General features: G+C 41.2%; 1 protein-coding gene across 1 annotated transcript in view; it reads right to left on the reverse strand.

Annotated features, from left to right (window-relative positions):
- Nucleotides 1–21792, reverse strand: part of LOC110961498 (alpha-1,6-mannosylglycoprotein 6-beta-N-acetylglucosaminyltransferase B-like) — a 163194-nt gene that overhangs the window by 35940 nt on the left and 105462 nt on the right. Inside the window, 1 exon segment of the mRNA XM_051945508.1 lies at nucleotides 19900–20069. Within this exon segment, the coding sequence (XP_051801468.1) occupies nucleotides 19900–20069 (170 nt within the window).

The raw sequence follows: 21792 nt of genomic DNA on the forward strand, positions 1-21792 counted from the left end.
CAGTAAAAGAGCTGCTGAGTACAGTTTGAGTGGCAGCTTCAATAATGATTTATTAATTATTTCCTAATTATCCCAGACAGTGAGATGGGATCAAACGATAAATTGTCACACAGATTCAGTCAAATAATCTGTTGCTCCATTATGCACAGGATTTTCAGTGATTAGGAAATCAAAAAATTAGCTATTAAAAATATTTAACCAGCTTACCTTCCAGGGTAATACATATTAATTGTTTGGGGTATTATTGTCTTGGAGAGATTTAGACCCATTTTTTCCCAGACTGCAGTGCAGACCATTTCTTTGCAAGTGATTTAAAATTATTTTGTTTTTTTTGTCAAGGTTGTGTAGGTCTGTAAGGAGTGAAAAAGTAAGCCACTAAGTTAAGGAGGAAGAATTATCAGTTTCTGATTTCATTGAAGTAATTTCTACTGCAGAAAAAGCCTGTTTGAAAGTGTCCACAGAAGGACTTGAGTAAAACAGAAAAGTTTATAAATCCTTTCAAAAGGAAATTAAAAACAATGTTGTTTGAATAATGATGTGCTGTTTGATTGGGAGAATTTGGTGGAAATTTTCAAGTAAATTCTTCTGCTGAAATGATAAAACAGCAGATGTGACAACAGGATGAAGGAGCTTCACAGAATTCCAGTCCATCATATTCCTGTCTTTAACTAAAGCATAAAATATAATGAGAATACAAAAGTAACTGAATGTGGTTTCTGTCGTACAGAGAAGCTATAGATTCTCATTCCCTCAATGCACAAATGGGCAGAAACACAATGTCCTGTCTGTGAAGAAGCTGTTGGAGCAGTGTTTGTCACAAAAGGAACCGTCAATGTTTTTCCATAACTGGCTGTCTGTGCTTGAGCCCAGATACTATCCAGAATTTGCTGCATAAACTGGAGATATGGTGAGAAGTAGAGGCTACAGTGTGTCAAAGTGTGAAATCAAAGACAAAAGTAAAGGTGAGAGAAGAGACAGTAATCTATTTAGATTTAGTGAAATCAACACCTTTCCTTGCTCAGCCTAATTTCAAGGCTGACTGCCTTAAAATGGCCCAATTTTCTCCCGTAGAGGGCACAGAAATATCAGGTGTACTGACACCAGCTTGAGCCTGGCGTTGACAGCTCATCCCTTTTCAAGCCATTAGGAAGAGGAGACGCTGATGGCATCGCTGAGTGAAATATTTTGGATTCTCGTGGTATCCATTAGCAACTCCAAAGCTGCCTCATGAAGCAGAGTTTGTAGCCACCAAACCTAATTATGCTTGACTTTGCTCATATCAGTTGCTCTTTCTTTTTAACAAAAGTAGCATCAACAGTGGTTTTGATACAGCTAACAAGCACAGCTGAGCTTGTTAAAGGAAATTCATGATAATAAGAGGGTTTTGACCCAATTTTAGCAGTGCTAGGCGCAGATGTGATAAATTGGTGTCTGGTCTCAATGTCATTTAACTTACCCTAGATAATATTAAATGTTCTAATAGGTAGATAAAGAATAGAGAGTTGACACTGATCAAAAACTGAGACAAATCTGTTATGCACATAGTGAATTACAGATGAAAGGAAAATAAATGGTGGGGAAACTAATAAGAAGTCTAGATGTGAGAACATCCACACTCTGCTCCTAGCTGTTCCATTTTACAATGCAGTGATGACTAACCGATGATGGAACTATTGATGTTTTCTTTGACGGCCTGATTGCTTACTTTCCCAACATGAAAACTGATCACTGTGTGCTTGCAGTCAGGTGCTGCACTCTCATTTATCAGTCATGGCCATGCTCCATTGCACTGAGAACCAATTAAAAATCATTATGTGGTTCATCATCTTTCAAGCAAGGGTTCATTATTTCTCTTAACCCAAGGATGGATTTAGTTCTTTCAGCTGCACCCTACAGTATTTATGACACTGTGCGGGATCTTTCACAAAGTTTTCTTTTTTTAAAAAAAAAAAGTGTTTTAATAAGGTTAATGAGAGACGTTCCAAAGTAACTGTGACGTTCTTATGGCAACACGTTATCTTGTTGTATTGATGTAGTGCTTAAAGTTGTTACTTGCATGAAAAAGCAATTTCACAAGGTTGTTGCTAGAGGTACGGACCCATACCCGTAGCCTGTGGACTACGGATACGGCACTTGCCATTTGCCAATCAGATATGCGAGATCTGGTCACGTGACTCCCGGTAGACGCTAGAGGTACGGACCCGTAGCATCGGTACTACAGGTACGGACCCTAAACCTGACCCTAACCCTAACCCTAACCTTAACCTTTGCTTACCTTTCAACAGTTTGCAGTGGTTAGCAGCTTCTTGACTCACAAGACTCGCGTACAGGTCCGTATCTGTCTGGCAAATGGAAAGTGCCGTATCCGTAGCCCACAGGCTACGGGTACGGGTCCGTATCTGTAGACACTACCATTTCATAAACTCCTACATCACATGGTTTTGGATAAATATATGATATCAAGATTTTCTTGATGGAAAATAAACAGTGACTGTGGTTTACTTGGTAAAATATTATTCTTGCAAGTGTCCAATCTCTCTGCTGTATTTGGGTAAAAGAATTACCATTAGTATAGAAGACACACCATCTACTTGACTGAGTGAATTTAAAGGTAATACATAGGCTCTCTGGCAACATCAAACAAACCCTGAAAATCGACAGACTGTGTTATCTTTCTGTGTTATTTGATACTCTCAGAGATGAATGGCTTTCAAAAGCTTTTTGGAGAAATCACTTTTGCCTACAAAATGCATAATTAGTTTTGAATTACAAAGTGTAGCTTCCTTTCCCTGCCTGACTGGAGTTTTAAAGCTCATGCGACTCTAAGGCAGCTATATTTTACAAAGTTGGCTAACAAACTTTCCCATCTCCATTATTTTTTCATCTATAATACTGAATCCAAAAATTATTCACTTCGCAGATGGTTTGGTTTTATTATCATTACTTAGAGATGCTTGCCACCTCTCTATTTTGTGAGAGAACAACAGCATGGTTCAGGAGGGAGGCAGAAGCTTGTGATAGGTCAGACACATGGACGGAGCATTTTATGAGAAACTAGATGTGTTACAACAAGAGATTTACAGTGCATCTTCTCTATTGTCTTATTCCTTACTCCCTTTTCCGTTTGCCTTAGGCGGCGTTTTGTGAGAAATAAAGCCCGGTGAAGGAAAGGCGGCTGATAAATGGCTGACGACGTTAGTTGTGCTGGAGTTTGATTCAATGATTCTCTCGGCTTTGGAGGCCATTCAGTGCTAGAACTCTCCTTCCCTGTTTCCATTCTCCAACAAGAAAAGCACTCAGAGAGCGCAGTACTACGCCAAGGCTGCTCAGTTATATGATTTCTGACGGATGAAATCTTTAAAAAATTCATGGTCCACAGTGATTGATTTGTAGTAGGATCGCAATCATGTGATTGTCAGCTGGCAGCTGAAATAGTGTTCACTTGTAGTTATAGTGACACCAAGCCACTATCTCGCAATGATACAGAAATCTTTAACAAATCCATCGATCCAGATTATAAGCCGAATCACTGCTAAAATCTAATCAATTGGTCTTTGTGTCATTTCTAACCTTCCTTGAAAATTTAATTCAAATCCATTAATCTGGTTTTGAGTAATGTGACAGACAGACAGACACATAACTGCCACGTTTCTAGATGGAGTAGTGTGAATGGATGGAAAGTGGACTTCTCAGTGCCTTGGTCTGAGATGAAGAAGCACACACACATAGTCTCACACACATCATTCCCTCGCTGTACTTTTCTTATGCTTTTGTTCTTTCCTCACTTTACTCAGCCAGAGCTAACTGTTTTGGCCCCACAGCTAACAGAGACTCACCTCTCTTAACCCTCCTGCTAGTCAGAAAGCTGAGGACACGAAGACTGCCTTCGTGCTCCTCAATGCAATGTTACTGCTCCACCTTTCTGTCTTTGCCAGTCACTATTTTACCTGCACACAATGGCAAAAATGACTTGATGTGCTAAAACTGTGAAGCTTCTTTCTCCTCAGAGCCAACAGACCATTTTTTAATGGTTATAGCTGAAAAAGCAGAAGTGTAAATAAAAGCATTAATAACGGCTGGATACCATTTAGAAATATCAGACCGCATATAATGCTTGTTTCTTACTGTGAAAAATGTCAGTGAAAAGAAAGGACCAGTTTTATTGTTGTCGCTAGGACATTATTGCAGATGGATGGCTTTTGGATGACATTTATGCAAAGGAGAAATTTGGGAAACAACAATTAATAGTGCATGTACCAAAGACAAGTTATTGCAGCATGTTCTGATATAGGTTCAGAGAATTTTGATACTTAGCCGACTTTAAGGAAGACAAGGGCAATATTTCAGATTGCATGACATACTGTCATATATAATATTCAGTTAAAGTAATTATTTGTGATAAAGGCTTTATTCATTTAAAAAAAAACTGTCCACATGTAAAAGGTCGAAAAATATGATTTTTTTTTCAAAGATAGCTGCTCCGGCACACACACACCTTTATATAGATACACTGAAGAAGCATAAGCAGCAGTTTGTCCTATTTGTATTTCCGAGTCCCAGTTGTGTCACACAGACCAATTAGAGGTAATGTCATGCAGAGATGTGAGTCAAAGAAACACCACTAATGAAAAGAAGTCACTGATAGGCCACAACTGTTTTCCCCCTCAGTTCTTTAAATGTGAGACAAAGGATATGGTAAGTCATTACCAAGCGTGTGTTCCACTGCAGTGTATGTGTGTGTCTGCAAGGGGTTATAAGTAAGGGTAGAGGGTGACGAAATGCTGTAAAAATCTGGGAAGTCGCTAACAAGCACATTGATGTGAGCTTAGAGGGGAAGAGCTGCAGGGAGAAAGAGAAAGAAACTGAGAGACAAAGGCAGATACACTGAAAGAAAGGTTTCGAAGACATGAAACCAGAGAGGAGGAGAGCCGAAAGGATGTAAGGAGGGGAGGAGTGGAGAAGAAAATGAGGAGAGGACTTTGTTTCTGCTAACTCGGACGCTTGAAGCAGACAGAACGATGCAGATTGAGCACACCACTCATTTGTATGCTCTAGTTTTTAACAAAGAGACAAGCTGACACTGTTTCTCACATGAACCAAACACACACAAACACAACCAATTAATGTTAATGCGCCACGGTTTCTCTTAAAGACGGAGCCACCTCAGTTTCACACTCCTCAGCAGGTTCTCTCGAATAAAGAGATCGGATGCACACTCCCTTCATAGCTCAAAGAAATGCTCCCCCCCACCCCATCCCACCACATTTACAGCCAATTGTATAATATCGCTTGGAGTCAGCTGCTTTACAAGTTGTTCTCCTCTAAACCTGCAGAGTTGCTTGCTGGCACAACAAAGTCAGAAAGATCAGACGAGCATTAAAGTTGTGAAAAAAAATAAGATAAAACAGCAATCTTAAGGAATGCGATAAGCCTAATTGTGAGACAGAAGCAAGGAAAGGAGGAGTGGGGTTTCAAAGAGGATAGGTGTGTACTCAGATCTGCTTGGGGACGGTACAATAAGGCAGCTCTTAGTCAGTCTGTGGAAGAGAAGGAGTTGAACTGAGGTCACAGACTCCAGTCTCTCTATATGCTTCACTTTAATGATGGTGGACGGAGAGGGAGTCAGGTTGATGGTGGGGAGGCAGTGGGAGAAAAACTGAGGGAGAGAGAGGGAATAGAAGTTCATGAGGCACGAAGATGCATAAAGAAGGATTCTGACTTCTTATTGCCTTTTCATGGAAAAACAGAAACAAGTCAGAACAAGTCAAAAGAAGAAGAAAAACAACTCCTCTGACCACTCACACATTCATATCCACATGTTTATTCTGCCTTTTGCTGAAGTAAAAATTCTGAGTCAAGATATGTGTTTTCTTAGCTAAAAGGACAAAGTACATTACTAGCGACTTTCTAAAAACCAACGCCTTCCACTACAGGGCCTTTGACATGGCGCCCACACCATCATTTAACAGAAAACAACTGCAGGTACAGTTAGAAAAGATAAAATACAATGGAAAAAAAAACATATTAAAAGACGCGGAAATATCCACAAAAGAAAGCTGAAACATAAACTCAAACACACACAGGGCAGGGAGGAAAATGCAGAGGAAAACAAGTGTGCAACAGGGAGAATTTGAACTGCAATCCAATTTTATCAGGCATTACGTAACATCAGTGGATAGGTCTTTTTGCATTAATCTCTCGGGTTATGCAAGCCATCTCTGGACCAAAGCACGAGACTTATAGCAATGAGCTTATGATGCAAACTAGCATTAGGGTCTTTTACAGGACGCTGCCTCTGCAGTAGTTGCACATGTGGAGTTTTTTTTTCTTCCTGTAAAATGCTCACTGTCTCACACAAGAGCCATTTAGGGGAACATGCATACACACAGTTCTCCGCTCAAGTCGCTGAAGTTCCAAAGTAACATTTACTGTTGCCTTGCTTTACTTAGAAATTTGTTTTCAAACACGTTATCCATGTCGGTAAATGACTGTGGATCGTGTGAAAAGACTGAACTATGTCGTACTAAACTGTGCCAATACAGTTTTTTTGGGGGCGTGTCAGAAATCACTGATGCACTGAAGCCACACCTCCTTCAATAGTTGAATATGATGGAAACCAGAGCACATTAGCATCAGTGGTTCTCTTGCTTGTTTGTAATTAGACCCACTTCAGGCTCCAGTTAGCTAGCTAGCTGTGCGAATGTATTGTCCATGAATGTCATAGTTTGCAGAATAAGTACGTCTTTGTATTTAGATGTTCTAAATATGATGTGACAAGGAAGAAGGGGGTTGATTTTCTGAGCCACCATGAAGGCGAGCTGAGGATCACAGCCAACACCTCCCTCTGCAGCAACTATTTAAAACTGAGTAGTTTTATAAACTTTCATCTGAAACAAGTGGGATTCAAAGCTCCTTTCTGTGTTTTTTTTTATTCTCCTTGTAGCTGCAAAGTAACTACATCAGTCGATATGTACAGCGAGTATTTCTGATTTTGCATCTAACGTGTTTGACAAAGTTAAAACAAATCCAGGTAACCCGTTTACCTGGTTGGCACAGTTCATTTGCACTGTAGTGAAATCTGTTAGTCAGTGCCTTCAGTGAATATACCCTTATTGTTTCAGACCAGAGAATACTACTTATGTTTTTCTGATATCAAAGCCTGTTTTTGTGATTAATTCAAATTTGGTTAGGTGGTCAATAATGCAATTTTCTGTAGTTTGAGAAACTCAGATTTGTTTCCTGCTTTCAATGGATTTTAACTTGTCACCAGAGGCTCTATAGGCTCTTATTATTGATGACTTCAAACTTCCCTAAGCAGCAGATTTGACCTTTACACACAGGACTAAGATGTTAGAGACTAAGATTCCTGTTGCGAGAGAGGGTATACAACAAACAGATAAAACATGATTGAAACAGAAGTCTGTGAAAGACAGACTGATATTTGGTATAGGATTGGCTACATTTTAGTATGATTGGTAAAAGAAGAAACATAGCAGAAATTTTAAAAAATGCTGTGGAAGTAAAAATTACTTAAATACAGATAGAAATGTAGCTGGCAATCTACAGATACACATAAAAGTCTTTAGGAGGTTTTATAGTTGAGATGAAAGTTAAAGTGCAGAGGATTTGTGAACAGATGGTCTTTATAGAAACTGTTAACTGCTAGTTGGAGTGGTATAAAACTGACAATTATCTAGTCTCCTGGTGGCCGAGGGATTCCTGGCACATCAGCTTGAGAGAAGCTTGTAAAAACAACTGATTAGAAAACAGCATTTACTCAAAACAACATTAAATCATAGGAACTGCATTAACAACAACCAGCGGCAAGACTATGGGGGCAGGAACAAATAGGGCTGCGGTACTAAAATATACACCACACAGCACATAAATAGAAAAATATGAAGCCTGGCAGCAATTCTAACTGGCCTCTCTGCACTGTGAATTTCAGTCTACATCTGCTTATGTGTTGGTGTGTGTTCCACCTATTCAGGAGTAGATTACGACTTGCTCTGTATCCTTTACTGTTTTGGAGTTGTTGATTGGCTATTATTATTATTCTTTCCACCTCCAACCTCAACTCGCCTGGAGTCTAATCTCCATGGCAACTGAGACATTACCTGCAGTTGAGATGAGACTGTGTGACTTGACACCTCAAGTTCGAGTGCACAAGAAAGAGAGAGTAAGTCAGTGACTTCAAATATTTTTAATGATTTGTTTTTTGGCTTTCTCGCTTTAATTGACGGCTGATAGTTGACAATGAAGAGTCAGTCGCGAAGCACAGGGCGAGAGTGACGCTATGACATGTAAGAAAGGCCCTTGGCTGCAATCAAACCAGAGATGTTGCAGTTATAGTGTGCAAAATTATTCTGAACTACACAACAGCTGAATTTGAGGGAGGTGAGATTGGGGGTATTACCTTCAGTTAGATTTTAAATCAGTATTTATTGTGTGTAAAGCAAAATTGTAGAGGAAATCAGGGCACGAACGTATTTATTTAAACTGTTTCCCAAATCTTTCTTTGTACATTACCTCAGATATTGTTCAAAACCATAACTGTGTAAAGAAAGAATTCAATACTGCTCCGACCGATCACAGCAAAGATTTCACAAGACCTCTGGAGGAAGGAAACTGCACGTTGGGGCCTCCATAAATTGTACTTGTTTTTCCAACTCAGGCCACAGATGCTAGATGTGACTGGGAAATTTGAAGACCAAGACAACACTTTGAACTCTGAGCTGTCATGCTCTTCAACCCATTCCTGAACAAAGTTTGCTGTGTTGTAGGGTCTGTTTTGCTGCTGAAAGAGTCCACAGCTAAGGACAGGATGTACATATGTGGTCTGCAGCAATGTTTAGGTATGTGGTAAATGTATCAAAGTAGCATCCACATAAAAACCTGGACCCAAATTCACTGCAGAACATGACAGACAGCGTTACACTGCATCCACTGGGCTATGTCTTCCCACATGCTGCTCTTTCCTAGTAAAAAGCGTGCAGATTTCTGGTCTTTCATCTACACTGCAAAAACTCAAAATCTTGACAAGTCTATTTGTCTTATTTTTGTCAAAATGTCTCATCCCACTTGATTTAAGATAAATTCACTTAACAAGAGACATTTCAGCAAGATGGAGGAACTTGTTTTAAGACAATACATCTTAAATATCTTGTTAAGTCAAACAATCTTGAAATTATCTTGTTTTGAGTTTAATTTTACAAGAAAATTCAAAATAAGCTTAACCCTCGTGTCATCCTACGGGTCAAATTGATCCATTTTAAAGTTTGAAAATGTGGAAAAAGAATATATTTTCACAGTGAAACGTCTGATGTTGACATTTTCAACATTTTTTGGAAATATATGAACATTTTTTGGTGGGGAAAAGAAGAAATGTAAGAAATGTTTCTAAAGAACATTGACAAAAATTCAACCAAAATCCAGCAAATTTCGCTGGATTTTGTTAGATTTTTTTTGGGTAATGTTCTTAAAAGAATATTAGAAGTTTTACTGATATATATGTAATGATTTTAGATATTTGTAGGATTTTTTGGAAGCTTTTTACTCATTTTTTGAAAATATTTACAAGAACTTTCTTGCCAAATTTGTTTTTTTTTAAATTAAACTTTTAAGGAATTATTGGAATTTTATTCTTGAAAGTTTTTCAAAATTTCAGAAATTTGGGGAATTTTTTTGTGGATTTTTTTTTTTTTTCAGACAAGGAAACAATTTTTTGGTGCCCGTAAATGAAGACAGCAGGGAGGTTAATCCATCACAAATTAGGAGGTTACATGAAAGCAAAAATCCATTTTTGAGTGAAAAACTATTACATTTTAGCATGTCTGGCTTATTTTAAGACACTAAGACACTTGACAATAATAGTAAAATATAGCTTAAAATAAGTTTTCCCAGATAATTTTAAGATCTCAATATCTTATTTCAAGAAATCTTACCAAGCCATTTTTCACTTGTTCTTTTGGCAGAATTTTTCACCTACTTCAAGGTAAAAGTTCCTTGAAATAAGGTTTTTATCTTGTTTTGAGAGGAGCATTTTTTTCCAATGTAAAAAACATGATTCATTTGATTAGGCCACCTTCTCCCATTGCTCTATGGTACAGTTCTGCTGACCAGTGTTTTGACGCCTTTCTATCATAACCAGCATTAAATGTTTCAGCTATTTGTGCTACAGTGGCTCTTGCACAGGATTTGGAAGAGGCCAGACTTTGCTCTCTATGCATGCCAATTGAGCAGTGGGCAGTGATGATCATGTTGCTGGTTCATCAGCTGTTGTTCCATGGACCACGTCAGGTGAAAATAACCACTGCACGTCAGGAACACCCCACAAAAGCAGCCGTTTTGAAATTGCTCTGGCCCAGTTGTCTAGCCATCACAATTTGCTCCTTGTCAAAGTCACTCAGATCCCATCATTTGCTTGTTTTCAGCTGTTTACTTTCTTCACAGGTGCCATTGTAGTGAGATAATCAATGTTTTTCACTTAACCTGTGAGTGGTTTTCATGTTGTGGCTGATCAACATTAGCATATGTTGGGAAGGGCAGAATCAATTACTGGTTCATGTAAACAGCAGTGACAATGGAATGTGCCAGTCTATCCTCAGTTCTATTTCAGTGAACAAAGAAGAACGTAAAGAAAATTTATGGTGACAAACATTCAGAAAGAATTCAATAAAATCTAACGAATACAACACTTGCACACTTATCAACAGCAACTGCTTTGTGTTTCACTCAGCTTCTTTTTTATTATCTGTGCTTTCTGCATATCATCTCTCCCAACTGTATTGTAATGCCACATTTACAGTTTTTTTGGTTATGCCTGGGTTACATCCCCACATATTGCTTTGTACATATCTGCGTGGCCACAGTAAATCTCCAAACAGCAGCATTTACCAGGCTACACTGCGCGCTGGCTTCTTTTTCAGTGCGTGTTTTGTGTCCTGTTTGTGCTACGCCCAGTCCACTGAAATGGGCCATTTCTTTTAAGCCTGTGCCAGACTCTTTCATCGGATTTTCTTTTTGTCACTTCACAGCAGTGACAGGATACAGAACAAAGGTGCTGACCATCTACGTTCTCAGTGACTGCAGCAGCCCTCAATGGTCTGGACCCTCAAGTTGGTAATGAGCTGCTAGAGCCATGTCTTTTTTCCCTTTCACACTAATACATCTCAGGTGCCTTGCCAACCTATCTGGCACCACATTGAGCTTCATTTCCATCAAGCTACTCGGTAAGCTCACATTGTGAGAAGTGCACACTCAGCAGAGACGGCGAAATGCAAAAAACATGCACGGAATTAACTCGGATTCGTGTACTGCAGTGTGTGGGCAAGCAAATGCCGGTAAATGGTGTGAAATTTCTGTTTTGTGCATAAATGAAGGACGGTCTACAGTCCAAGACTCAAAACAAAAGGATGGCATTTATCAGTGAGCCTTCAAGAAAAATTTGCATATTTGAATACTAAGAGCCTTTGCCCTGACTCTACAGCTGCCAGCTCAGCACTTTACTGTACTCCCGTTTTCTTCATTTCTTCTCTCCCACAGGCTTCCCAATGAACATTTTCTCATCAGTCCATCCATCTGCATCATGACAGCCTTGAGACTGAGATATGTCTCTGATCATAGGAAGGAATTAAGTAAACGATTCCTGTGTCATAATGATTAGCAGACCACAAGACAACACATCCGTATTTATATGGGCAGAGCACAAAACAATTCTTTTTGTCTATATCCACAACGTCTAATGTCTTAGTATGTGCTCTTTTCATGCATCTCTAGTGAATAATGCCCAGTCACCTGACTTCACTGCTGACTGGAAACTACAACTCTGGGTGTATGTTATGTACAGTAACACGACTCTAGACCTAATCATCCCCACTGTGGCCAATTACAGCTGCCCTCTGCTTCCTCCTAAGCCAATCACAACTCTCAGATGGAGTCCTGACAACGATGTACACACTGTGTGGCCACACACACACACACACACACACACACACACACACACACACACACACACACACACACACACAAGCATACCATTGTAAAGATGAGGAATTGTGGAGAATGATGGACCCGAGGCACTTTTTGTTCAGCTTTGTTTCGTTGGACAGTGTTGCCCAAAGGAAAGTGAAGCTGTTTCCAAATCTGTGTTTGGATTCAACTACAACTAAGCAGCCTCTTTGGAGCAGTTGTTGTCTGACTGCCTGGTTTCCCATTTGTGTCGGTCGGCCTGCCTGTCCAGATTGTCGGGCCATTTTTCTGTTTTGTTTTTTTTTCCCCCTCTGGCTGAATCTCAATTTGCCTGCTTATTTTGTCCTTCTAATAATCTGTCTTCAGAGAAAATAAATGCCAAACCTCTTGTTTTTTTTATCCCATTTTGTTAAGGGTGAAGGATTTGGAGAAAACACTTAATTGTATTTTTTGTAGTGTTTGCATCTTTGTAGTTACTGTGATTGTGATTTGATTTGTCGAAGGATAAAAACTTAACAGTTCCTACATGCATTAGTAAATTCTTTTACTGGCGTAGAGCATAGAACAATGAAACACAGAGAGATTTTCAAAAGCTGTGACTGTGTTAATTTAAATAAAAATAAATAAGAAAAATACAGCTATTCAAATAAGAAAACACATTTGACACTGATCATTCACTTATGCCTCAGAAACATCAATTTACAATGATAGTAAAATAAATATATGAAATCTACTTGACCTTTGTGTTTTGCTACTCACATTGCTCCAGATCTCAGTTTTGATTTGAAATTGATTTACTATTTATCCATACTTTTGACAGAAAAAAAACTTTAATAAAACACTAAAATGTGATTAAAAAAGATGAAAATGGAAAATAGCAGAGAAATATATATTGCAAGTCACGGTAAATTTGGAACAAGTGCAAGAAGTTTTAAAGAAATTTTACCCCCAAACAATTGGTGCCATATCAAACATCAGCAGCAACAATGAGGTCAGCACAAGACATCTGTCTGGAAATACTAATATATTAGAGCAATAACATAAAAATATCAATAGTACAGTTTTGTGGATGTACATTTCTTTTTAGCATTGCAAGTTATGGGGCAGTTGAGGTGTTATGTAAACTGTAAGGTTATTAGACCACTGTATATGCACACATGTCACAGTGCCAACAAACAAAGTCAGTACTTTCCAGATCACAAATCACTGCAGTTGTGTGCTTAGACATAAGACAAGAAACATGACTGGTAAATATCTATTTGGACTACACATCACAACAGCACAAATCCACATATTATACATCAGAATGCCAGACGAAGCTTTATTTTTGAAGTTTAATTTCTAGTTTAACTGAATCCACCCTTTACAGTATTATACAAATATTTGCTAACATGCTGGTGTCGGATTCATTGTGAATAGCACTGAAGCTTTACGGTAGCTGTGAGTAAAACACAAACTAAAATCAATAACACCATTAACAGATTTAAGGGGAACATAAAAGACATTAGTAAGAAGAAGATAAGAAAGCACTCTGTGAAAACCAAACTTTCTTATCGACTTTGTTCAACCTTCTGAATGTTTCTGTCTTGCCGGAGGCATGAACAGCAGGAAATGAAAGATGTCAGAACAAAAAGTGATACATCAACAAAACAACTGACTGGACACACTGCATAACCTTTCTGTGCTCCACTTTGGACATCAGAAGGCAAAGTTGATGTAGTATTTCTCATACAAGTATCTTTAATGGACTGAGTCAAGAGCCACCTTTTTCCCTCTGAAGCCAGTCCATGGGGGCAAGGTGTACAAAACAATTGTTCAGGCTGGTATGCCAGAGTATACTGCACACTCACCTAAAACATCACAACCCAGCTTGTGAGACAGACCTTTTTTTTTTAATGTGGGTCCCAAGATGCTACAGCGACATGCATGCAGGAAAAATCCATTTCAAGTCTGACAAGTGCACTCAGCCTTGTGGATGTCCCTGCCATCTCTTAAGTCATTTTTAAGTATAAAATCCCCCAAGATTTTCCCACTTTCTCCTGGTCCCAGCAGAGGTGTTATATGTCTGCAAAATGACGGCCAAAGGCTGGGCATCAATACAAAGCTCCTCCTGTGATTTGTGAGAGTTGTCGCAGGCAGGGCACAGTCTAAAATGCAGAGAACAGCGGGGTCTCTGTAGGCATCATTACATTGATCTATACTCTGCACCTGTGTCATCGCGGTGATCAATGATGGCAGAAAGACAAAGACTATCGGGCCAATCAAGGCTGAACAAAGACGTCGCCCACTATGCTTCAGTTGTCTTCGGACAATATGCCTATTCATAATTCTACAGTACAGCATTAACCATTCATCTTCATGGAAGATGACAACCTCCGTGATTTATTCAGTCTCAGCCACGAGGTACATTGCATAGACTGGACAGAACAAGCCTGAGGGATCTTTCCCTGGATGGCAGATTTACATCCATACAGCTGTCTGTGGGTGTATGTGTGTTGGCTCTACAGCTGTATTCGTCAGCAGAAACATGGACGCATGCTGACACGGGATCAAAAGACATACCATCGCAGTCCCACTGACAGGAAGCTGGGGAGCATGTCAATATGAGATCAATACAGCGACAAATAAATCAACAAGACCTTAGCATCCTAATGCCTAATCTGTGGGCTAGGTGGGAAGACAGTGTAGTTAGAGTGCAAACATACAAATTTAAAAGAGCACAGTGATAACAAGAGGATGGCAAAGGGTCATCGGTTTGTTGGTACAGCTGTCATCAGGGGTCATATTTTGTATTTGTCCTATTGAGAATGCAAAATTACGGAGCCCCTAAGGTGCCACGGACGAAAAAAAATAAATAAATCGTGCTCATGAGATACTATACGTGCGCACACGATACGAAAGCGTGCTCACGAGATACGTATTCGTGCGCACGCAATACGAAAGTGTACGCTTGAGATACTTATTCGTGGGCACGCTTTAGCTTAAACGTGGTCACGTTTAAGTTAAAACGTGAGCACGATATGTTAAAACGTGTGCACGCTTTAAGATAAAACGTCAGCCGGCGGAAGGAGGACTCAGATTTGGTAAATATCCCTGTGCGCACTGACCGTGCGGAGTCGTCTCTGCGGCTGAGGCTGTGCGGAGCTGTTCATGGTCCTGAATATTACTGACCTTTTTACCAGAGCTGTCCTTACTGATTAATCCCCTTATTTAGTCAGACAAGCAAATCAAAGTAAGAATAACTTTGCACAACAGAAAACAGAGCACAGAGCTTAAAATAATGTTTTAAAACAAAATAGGTATACTTCATGTTGCGGGTTAACTTAAAACAGCATATCTGGAAATAACGTGATGCCTTACTAGTTACTGGGAAAAATCCTAAATAATATGCTCCTGGCATGAGAGCCGTTATATAGCCTATGCTCCACAGTTATCACAAACTGAGTGAAATTTGCAATCATTTTAAGCGCGTGCGAGAGAGAGAGAGAGAGCGAGGGAGGGAGAAAGCAGGGGTCTGTGTGATACGCAGGTATACGCCATATACCCACGAGAAAATTGTCCAAATTTCCGTATACCCACTTAAAAATGCGCAAAGATACGCATACCCAGGGGTGTAAACACGCAGGTATACGCCTTATACCCACTAGAAAAGGTCCCGAATTTCCATATAACCACTTAAAAATGTGCACACATATGTATATGTTTTGTTGACATAACGTTCACTTTCCCGTTCATAAATTTGTCTTCTCTGTGTTAGGAAGCGGTGAAGCTGTATGGCTGAGAACAGGGCTCACTGAAAGGCGGACCGCGGTCCGAATCCGGACCCAGACACCGTCTCTACCAGTGTAAATTTGACAGGTCGCTTCTATTTTACCGGTGCAGCTTTCACAGACTCCTCCTGCCATCAGGTCGAGCTGATGTTTCCTTTTCATCAGGCTCCCTTTCCTAAACGTTAACCTTAGCTCCAGCTGTAGTGTTTCCTAAAGCGGCAGTATTCACAGGACAAGCAACAGACTTATTAAAACACTGAAACTGTCACAAGGCTGGACCCGTGCAGAGGAACACACCACCAAGGCAGGTATGGAAGTAATAAAGGGAATTTATTGTAGACAACGTAATATGGAGGCAGGTGGGTCTGAGGTGAGAGGGGAGTGAACCTGGAGATGAGTTCGGTTCCGAGGATGGTGGGCCGGGGATCGGCGGCCGTCTTCGGTCCGGTGGAGGGGGACGAGTGTGGCGGCTGATGGTATTTGGATCCCTGGCGGCAACAGAGTTGGATTGGGGCAGAGATCCAGGAGGATTGGTGCTGGCAGGACGGAGCGGGCAGACGTAGATGATCCAGGCAGGGAGGAACGACGAACCAGCTGAACGGAGATGGAGGCTTTCCAGGGGGGCACTAGGAGTACCGGAATTAGGAGGGGATTCAGGGGGTTTCAGGGCGTCTGGAGGATTCGGTGCGGGTAACAGGGAGGGAGGGGGGGGGGGGGGGGGGAGAGGGGGAGAGGGAGAGAGAAATCAACGTCGATGGAGAGGTCTGTACTCGAACCAGCCACTGCAGGCGGGGGCCCGATGGTGCGTCCGTGGGCTCTACAGAAGGAGCAGCTACAACATCCGGATCATCTACTTCAGCCTCTGTGACCTGCTCCGCCACACTTGGATCGGCGGAGGCCGCTGCAGGAGCAGCAGCCTGTGCGTAATTACGCACGGGCGCATTGCCATCCACTCGCTCTGGACATGCCTTGATTAAATGTCCCTCTGCACCGCACCTAAAACACTTCATAGTCTCTGATGTAGCGAAAACCATGTAGTTGAAGCCATCTATTTTGAAACTAAATGAAACATTAAGATCAGATTCATTGTCCCGTAGTACCATCAGCGTTTGTCTGCGATGACAAATGACGTGCTTGAGGAGCGGGGATTTACAGCCCAGCGACAGCATCTTTATTGGAGACACAACTTGACCAAAACGGGACAGTTCTTTCACTAAAATGTCATTTGTAATGAACGGTGGAGCATTGGAGATGATGATTCCTTTGCAGGACTCACCAACGGAAGCACAGGTGTGTATGTGCCCTGGATATCAGTGCCTTTTCACACCGCTTCCGCAACTTTCTCTGTGCTGGACAAGAAAATCACAATCGCTCCATTCATCTGGGAGGCTGATTTGACATTGTTATATCCAATCTCCTTTCCCACGGTGAGGGCGGCTTCCTCCACTGAACAGTTACTGCTAGGAACTAGCTTGACAGCGTGCCGGCGTGTCAGCTGTTCAAAGTCACTCACACCGGCCGGCACGGGCATGATGCTCACCCGGCGGCCAGCGCACACCTACACAGGTAAGGTCCACTAGGCACAACGGGTGAGAAAAGTCAGTATATTCCAAAAAAATATTTATTTTTCTCCTCACGAAACCACACTCTCTTAAAAGACACCCGACCGGAAGAGAGAGAGAGAGAGAGAGAGAGAGAGAGAGAGAGAGAAGATGGGGAAAATGTATTTGGATGCCAGATAGGAAACGGGGAAAAGAGAGGGTTCTGACAGAAACTGTCACGCCCCTCTGGCTGCAGCGAGCCGGCTCATCAGTGGGCTGGTGAACGGCTGTGCGGAGAAGCGCAGCCGGGTAAAATTAACAATCAGCGCCCCCATAAAGCCTGGCGCTCTCCACCACTTCAACGCTGCATCATTGATTGAAGGAACCTCTCCGCTGCTCATCTACGTCTGCCCGCTCCGTCCTGCCAGCACCAATCCTCCTGGATCTCTGCCCCAATCCAACTCCGTTGCCGCCAGGGATCCAAATACCATCAGCCGCCACACTCGTCCCCCTCCACCGGACCGAAGACGGCCGCCGATCCCCGGCCCACCATCCTCGGAACCGAACTCATCTCCAGGTTCACTCCCCTCTCACCTCAGACCCACCTGCCTCCATATTATGTTGTCTACAATAAATTCCCTTTATTACTTCCATACCTGCCTTGGTGGTGTGTTCCTCTGCACGGGTCCAGCCTTGTGACAGTTTCAGTGTTTTAATAAGTCTGTTGCTTGTCCTGTGAATACTGCCGCTTTAGGAAACACTACAGCTGGAGCTAAGGTTAACGTTTAGGAAAGGGAGCCTGACGAAAAGGAAACATCAGTTCTACCTGATGGCAGGAGGAGTCTGTGAAAGCTGCACCGGTAAAATAGAAGCGACCTGTCAAATTTACACTGGTAGAGACGGCGTCTGGGTCCGGATTCGGACCGCGGTCCGCCTTTCAGTGAGCCCTGTTCTCAGCCATACAGCTTCACCGCTTCCTAACACAGAGAAGACAAATTTATGAACGGGAAAGTGAACGTTATGTCAACAAAACATATACATATGTGTGCACATTTTTAAGTGGTTATATGGAAATTCGGGACCTTTTCTAGTGGGTATAAGGCGTATACCTGCGTGTTTACACCCCTGGGTATGCGTATCTTTGCGCATTTTTAAGTGGGTATACGGAAATTTGGACAATTTTCTCGTGGGTATATGGCGTATACCTGCGTATCACACAGACCCCTGCTTTCTCCCTCCCTCGCTCTCTCTCTCTCTCTCGCACGCGCTTAAAATGATTGCAAATTTCACTCAGTTTGTGATAACTGTGGAGCATAGGCTATATAACGGCTCTCATGCCAGGAGCATATTATTTAGGATTTTTCCCAGTAACTAGTAAGGCATCACGTTATTTCCAGATATGCTGTTTTAAGTTAACCCGCAACATGAAGTATACCTATTTTGTTTTAAAACATTATTTTAAGCTCTGTGCTCTGTTTTCTGTTGTGCAAAGTTATTCTTACTTTGATTTGCTTGTCTGACTAAATAAGGGGATTAATCAGTAAGGACAACTCTGGTAAAAAGGTCAGTAATATTCAGGACCATGAACAGCTCCGCACAGCCTCAGCCGCAGAGACGACTCCGCATGGTCAGTGCGCACAGGGATATTTACCTAATGTCTCTAAAGCTTCGACAAAATAGCCTCCGATCACTTTTGGGTCACTGCTTGTTTTGTAGGCATTCAGCCAAATTACTTTAGGAGAGAAGCCATCGATACACCCATTAATACACACACCAAAAGGTTTCAGTTTGAGTCGATGTGCCAGAGGTCCCTTTGAGAAGTGCTGTCTTCTGTCCAGTCTCTGTCGTTGTCTGAATGCTGACCCCTCTGGATCCAGCTCGGCCAGTATGAGTCGGACTTCTTCCTTCTTGACTTTTAGGCCATTTTCTGGGCACTTAGTGAACATCCACCGATATCCATGCATCTTCCCCGGACCTTGTAATTGTTCCTTTATGAAATCAATGACACGGCCCAAATCTGAGTCCTCCTCCCGCCGGCTGACGTTTTATCTTAAAGCGTGCTCACATTTTAACATATCGTGCTCACGCTTTAGCTTAAACGTGACCACGTTTAAGCTAAAGCGTGCCCACGAATACGTATCTCGAGCGCACGCTTTCATATCGCGTGCGCACGAATACGTATCTCGTGAGCACGCTTTCGTATCGCGTTTGCACGAATAGTATCTCGTGAGCACGATTTATTTTATTTTTTTCGTCCGTGGCACCTTAGGGGCTCCGTACAAAATACAACTGTGACACAGTGAAATTGGTGGAAGTAATTTATACAGGAAAAAAACTAAATAAAGGTTGTACTTGCAGGGTCACTTTGGTTAAAGTAATCTATTTACCTAGTTAATTGACACTGCGGATCAGTGCAACCATGTTTCCTTGTCTGAATAATCCTTATATTGATGAGTAGCTAGTCAACTAGAGAAATTTAAACTATTATTTAACTTTATACATGTTCTGATTGAGACATTGATGATGATGAAATGGCGTGAATGTGGGTTATCACTTGTTCTAAACCAACCATCACCCTCATTTCAAACACCGCGGCACTGGTTTGGTAGAGACCTCACCCTTGAAGCTCCTTGACAGACATGGAGATCTTGAGATTGTGTCCCAGAACATGGAGGGCCGTCAGGATGTCCGCCCACTGGACCATCTCTCCCAGAGGTCCCCCCTTCAGCACCTTGGGACTGAAAACATCTCCAGACTCCTCTGTTAGGAAGCCAACATGGACCAGAATCTAGAAAAACAAAGCAACAAAAGATGCATTGTTACAGAGAGTTAAAAAGAAGGTCTGTGGAGATGGTCCATCAAATGGTCCTCCTAATAACATCATGGAATAAAAAAAAAAATGAATCTAGTTTCTTACAGTTCCAGTTGTATTTTATGGATGTAGTTTCTGGTAACATGCTACTCAATCCAAAATACAAACTGATATTGGAGCAATATTGCTCCAAAAACATGTAATCAGAAGATAAGACAGACAACATACTTAGGTATGTGTATCTAGAATTGTTATGCTAATTCTAATACTAATAATCCACCACATTGTACCTTTATTTAGGTGTCTTTTAACTGAAATTTAAACTGTGTGCATGAAGACTGTATTATTTGTTCTGAGCTCATAATTATCAGATATACTAACTCAGTTTCCCCTTGACTTACCATAAGCCTGAAACTATGCAGTAATTTTTCGGCATGTGCAGTAAAGTATAGTCCAGTGCAACGGATGCAATCAAACACTACCATGAATAACTTTCGTATATAAATGACCGATTAACAATAATATGACCACCCATTTCCTTTAAAATAACACTAATTCTCATAGGTACAGTTTTTTAAAGATTTTTCTGTGGATTTAGGATGTCTCTCTCTGCCTTCTGTCTCTTTACATGAACCCAGTTTCACTCCGTGTTGTTAAGATCAGGGCTCTGTGAGAGCAGGGACCATCTGTTACAGGACACCATTTTCTTTTTGTTCCTGAAGATCAACTCTGGCTGTGTCTTTGAGTCCATTGTCTTGTGCTGCTGAATGAATCTGGGGCAGATCAGACGCCACCCTGGTGGTGCTGTGTGCTGTATAAAGCTTAAAGCATATCTACTATAAAGACTAAAATAACTAACTTTGCATTGTATATTTATATTGATGGGAGTCTAATTAATATGCACACAAAGTGTATCATGTTGAGATGATAAAGTACTTTAACCCGATTTCATTATATTATTTCTATATTTGTGCATGCTGACTAAAGTTAAGCTCTTTGAAAGTTAAGCTTCTGCTGTGCAAACCGTTTTAATGACTTTGAGGATTAGAATCATTAGAATTTCAGACTCCTCCAATAGGAAATTATGGCAACTGAAAAGTAATTCTTTGAAATCCCCTATGAATTATCTCCTCATGCTCCAATGGAATAGCATGTACAGGCAAAACTCCAGCATTATGTACTTTCTTGCACAACTCATTTCATACACAACGTATGTCCATACAGATAACCACTGTAGCAAATTCCTACGAATTCCAGGGGAAAATCTCCTTTGTTTAAAAATATAAGACATGTGAAGGAATTGTCACAGTTTAAATGTGACATTATTATACAACTTCACACATATAGGCTACAATCCTGTCATGCATGTCCACCTAGCTAATGCATAATTAGTGCAACCCACCGAGTAATGAGCAACACGTTACTTTTCACAGTGGATTAGACACAGCCATGTCCAAACGTTGCTCTGCTGAGTAATCCTGATTAACTAACACAGCATGAACACCTCCAGCTGCTTTTGCTGGCAAATGGAGTCCACAACTTTGACTATGCAACGTACATAATGAGCTTAAGGCCAACCGTGAAGAGTTTGCCAGAAAGTTTTCATGGCGATCGCTTACCGTCTCTCTCTCTTGCTCTCTCATTTTACACCTCTCTCTCCACTTATGTGTGAGTGCATGAGTGTGTGTCCTCCTGCGTC

The sequence above is a fragment of the Acanthochromis polyacanthus genome, chromosome 3 (genome assembly GCF_021347895.1).
Source record: "Acanthochromis polyacanthus isolate Apoly-LR-REF ecotype Palm Island chromosome 3, KAUST_Apoly_ChrSc, whole genome shotgun sequence".
In the NCBI taxonomy this organism is placed as follows: domain Eukaryota; kingdom Metazoa; phylum Chordata; class Actinopteri; family Pomacentridae; genus Acanthochromis; species Acanthochromis polyacanthus.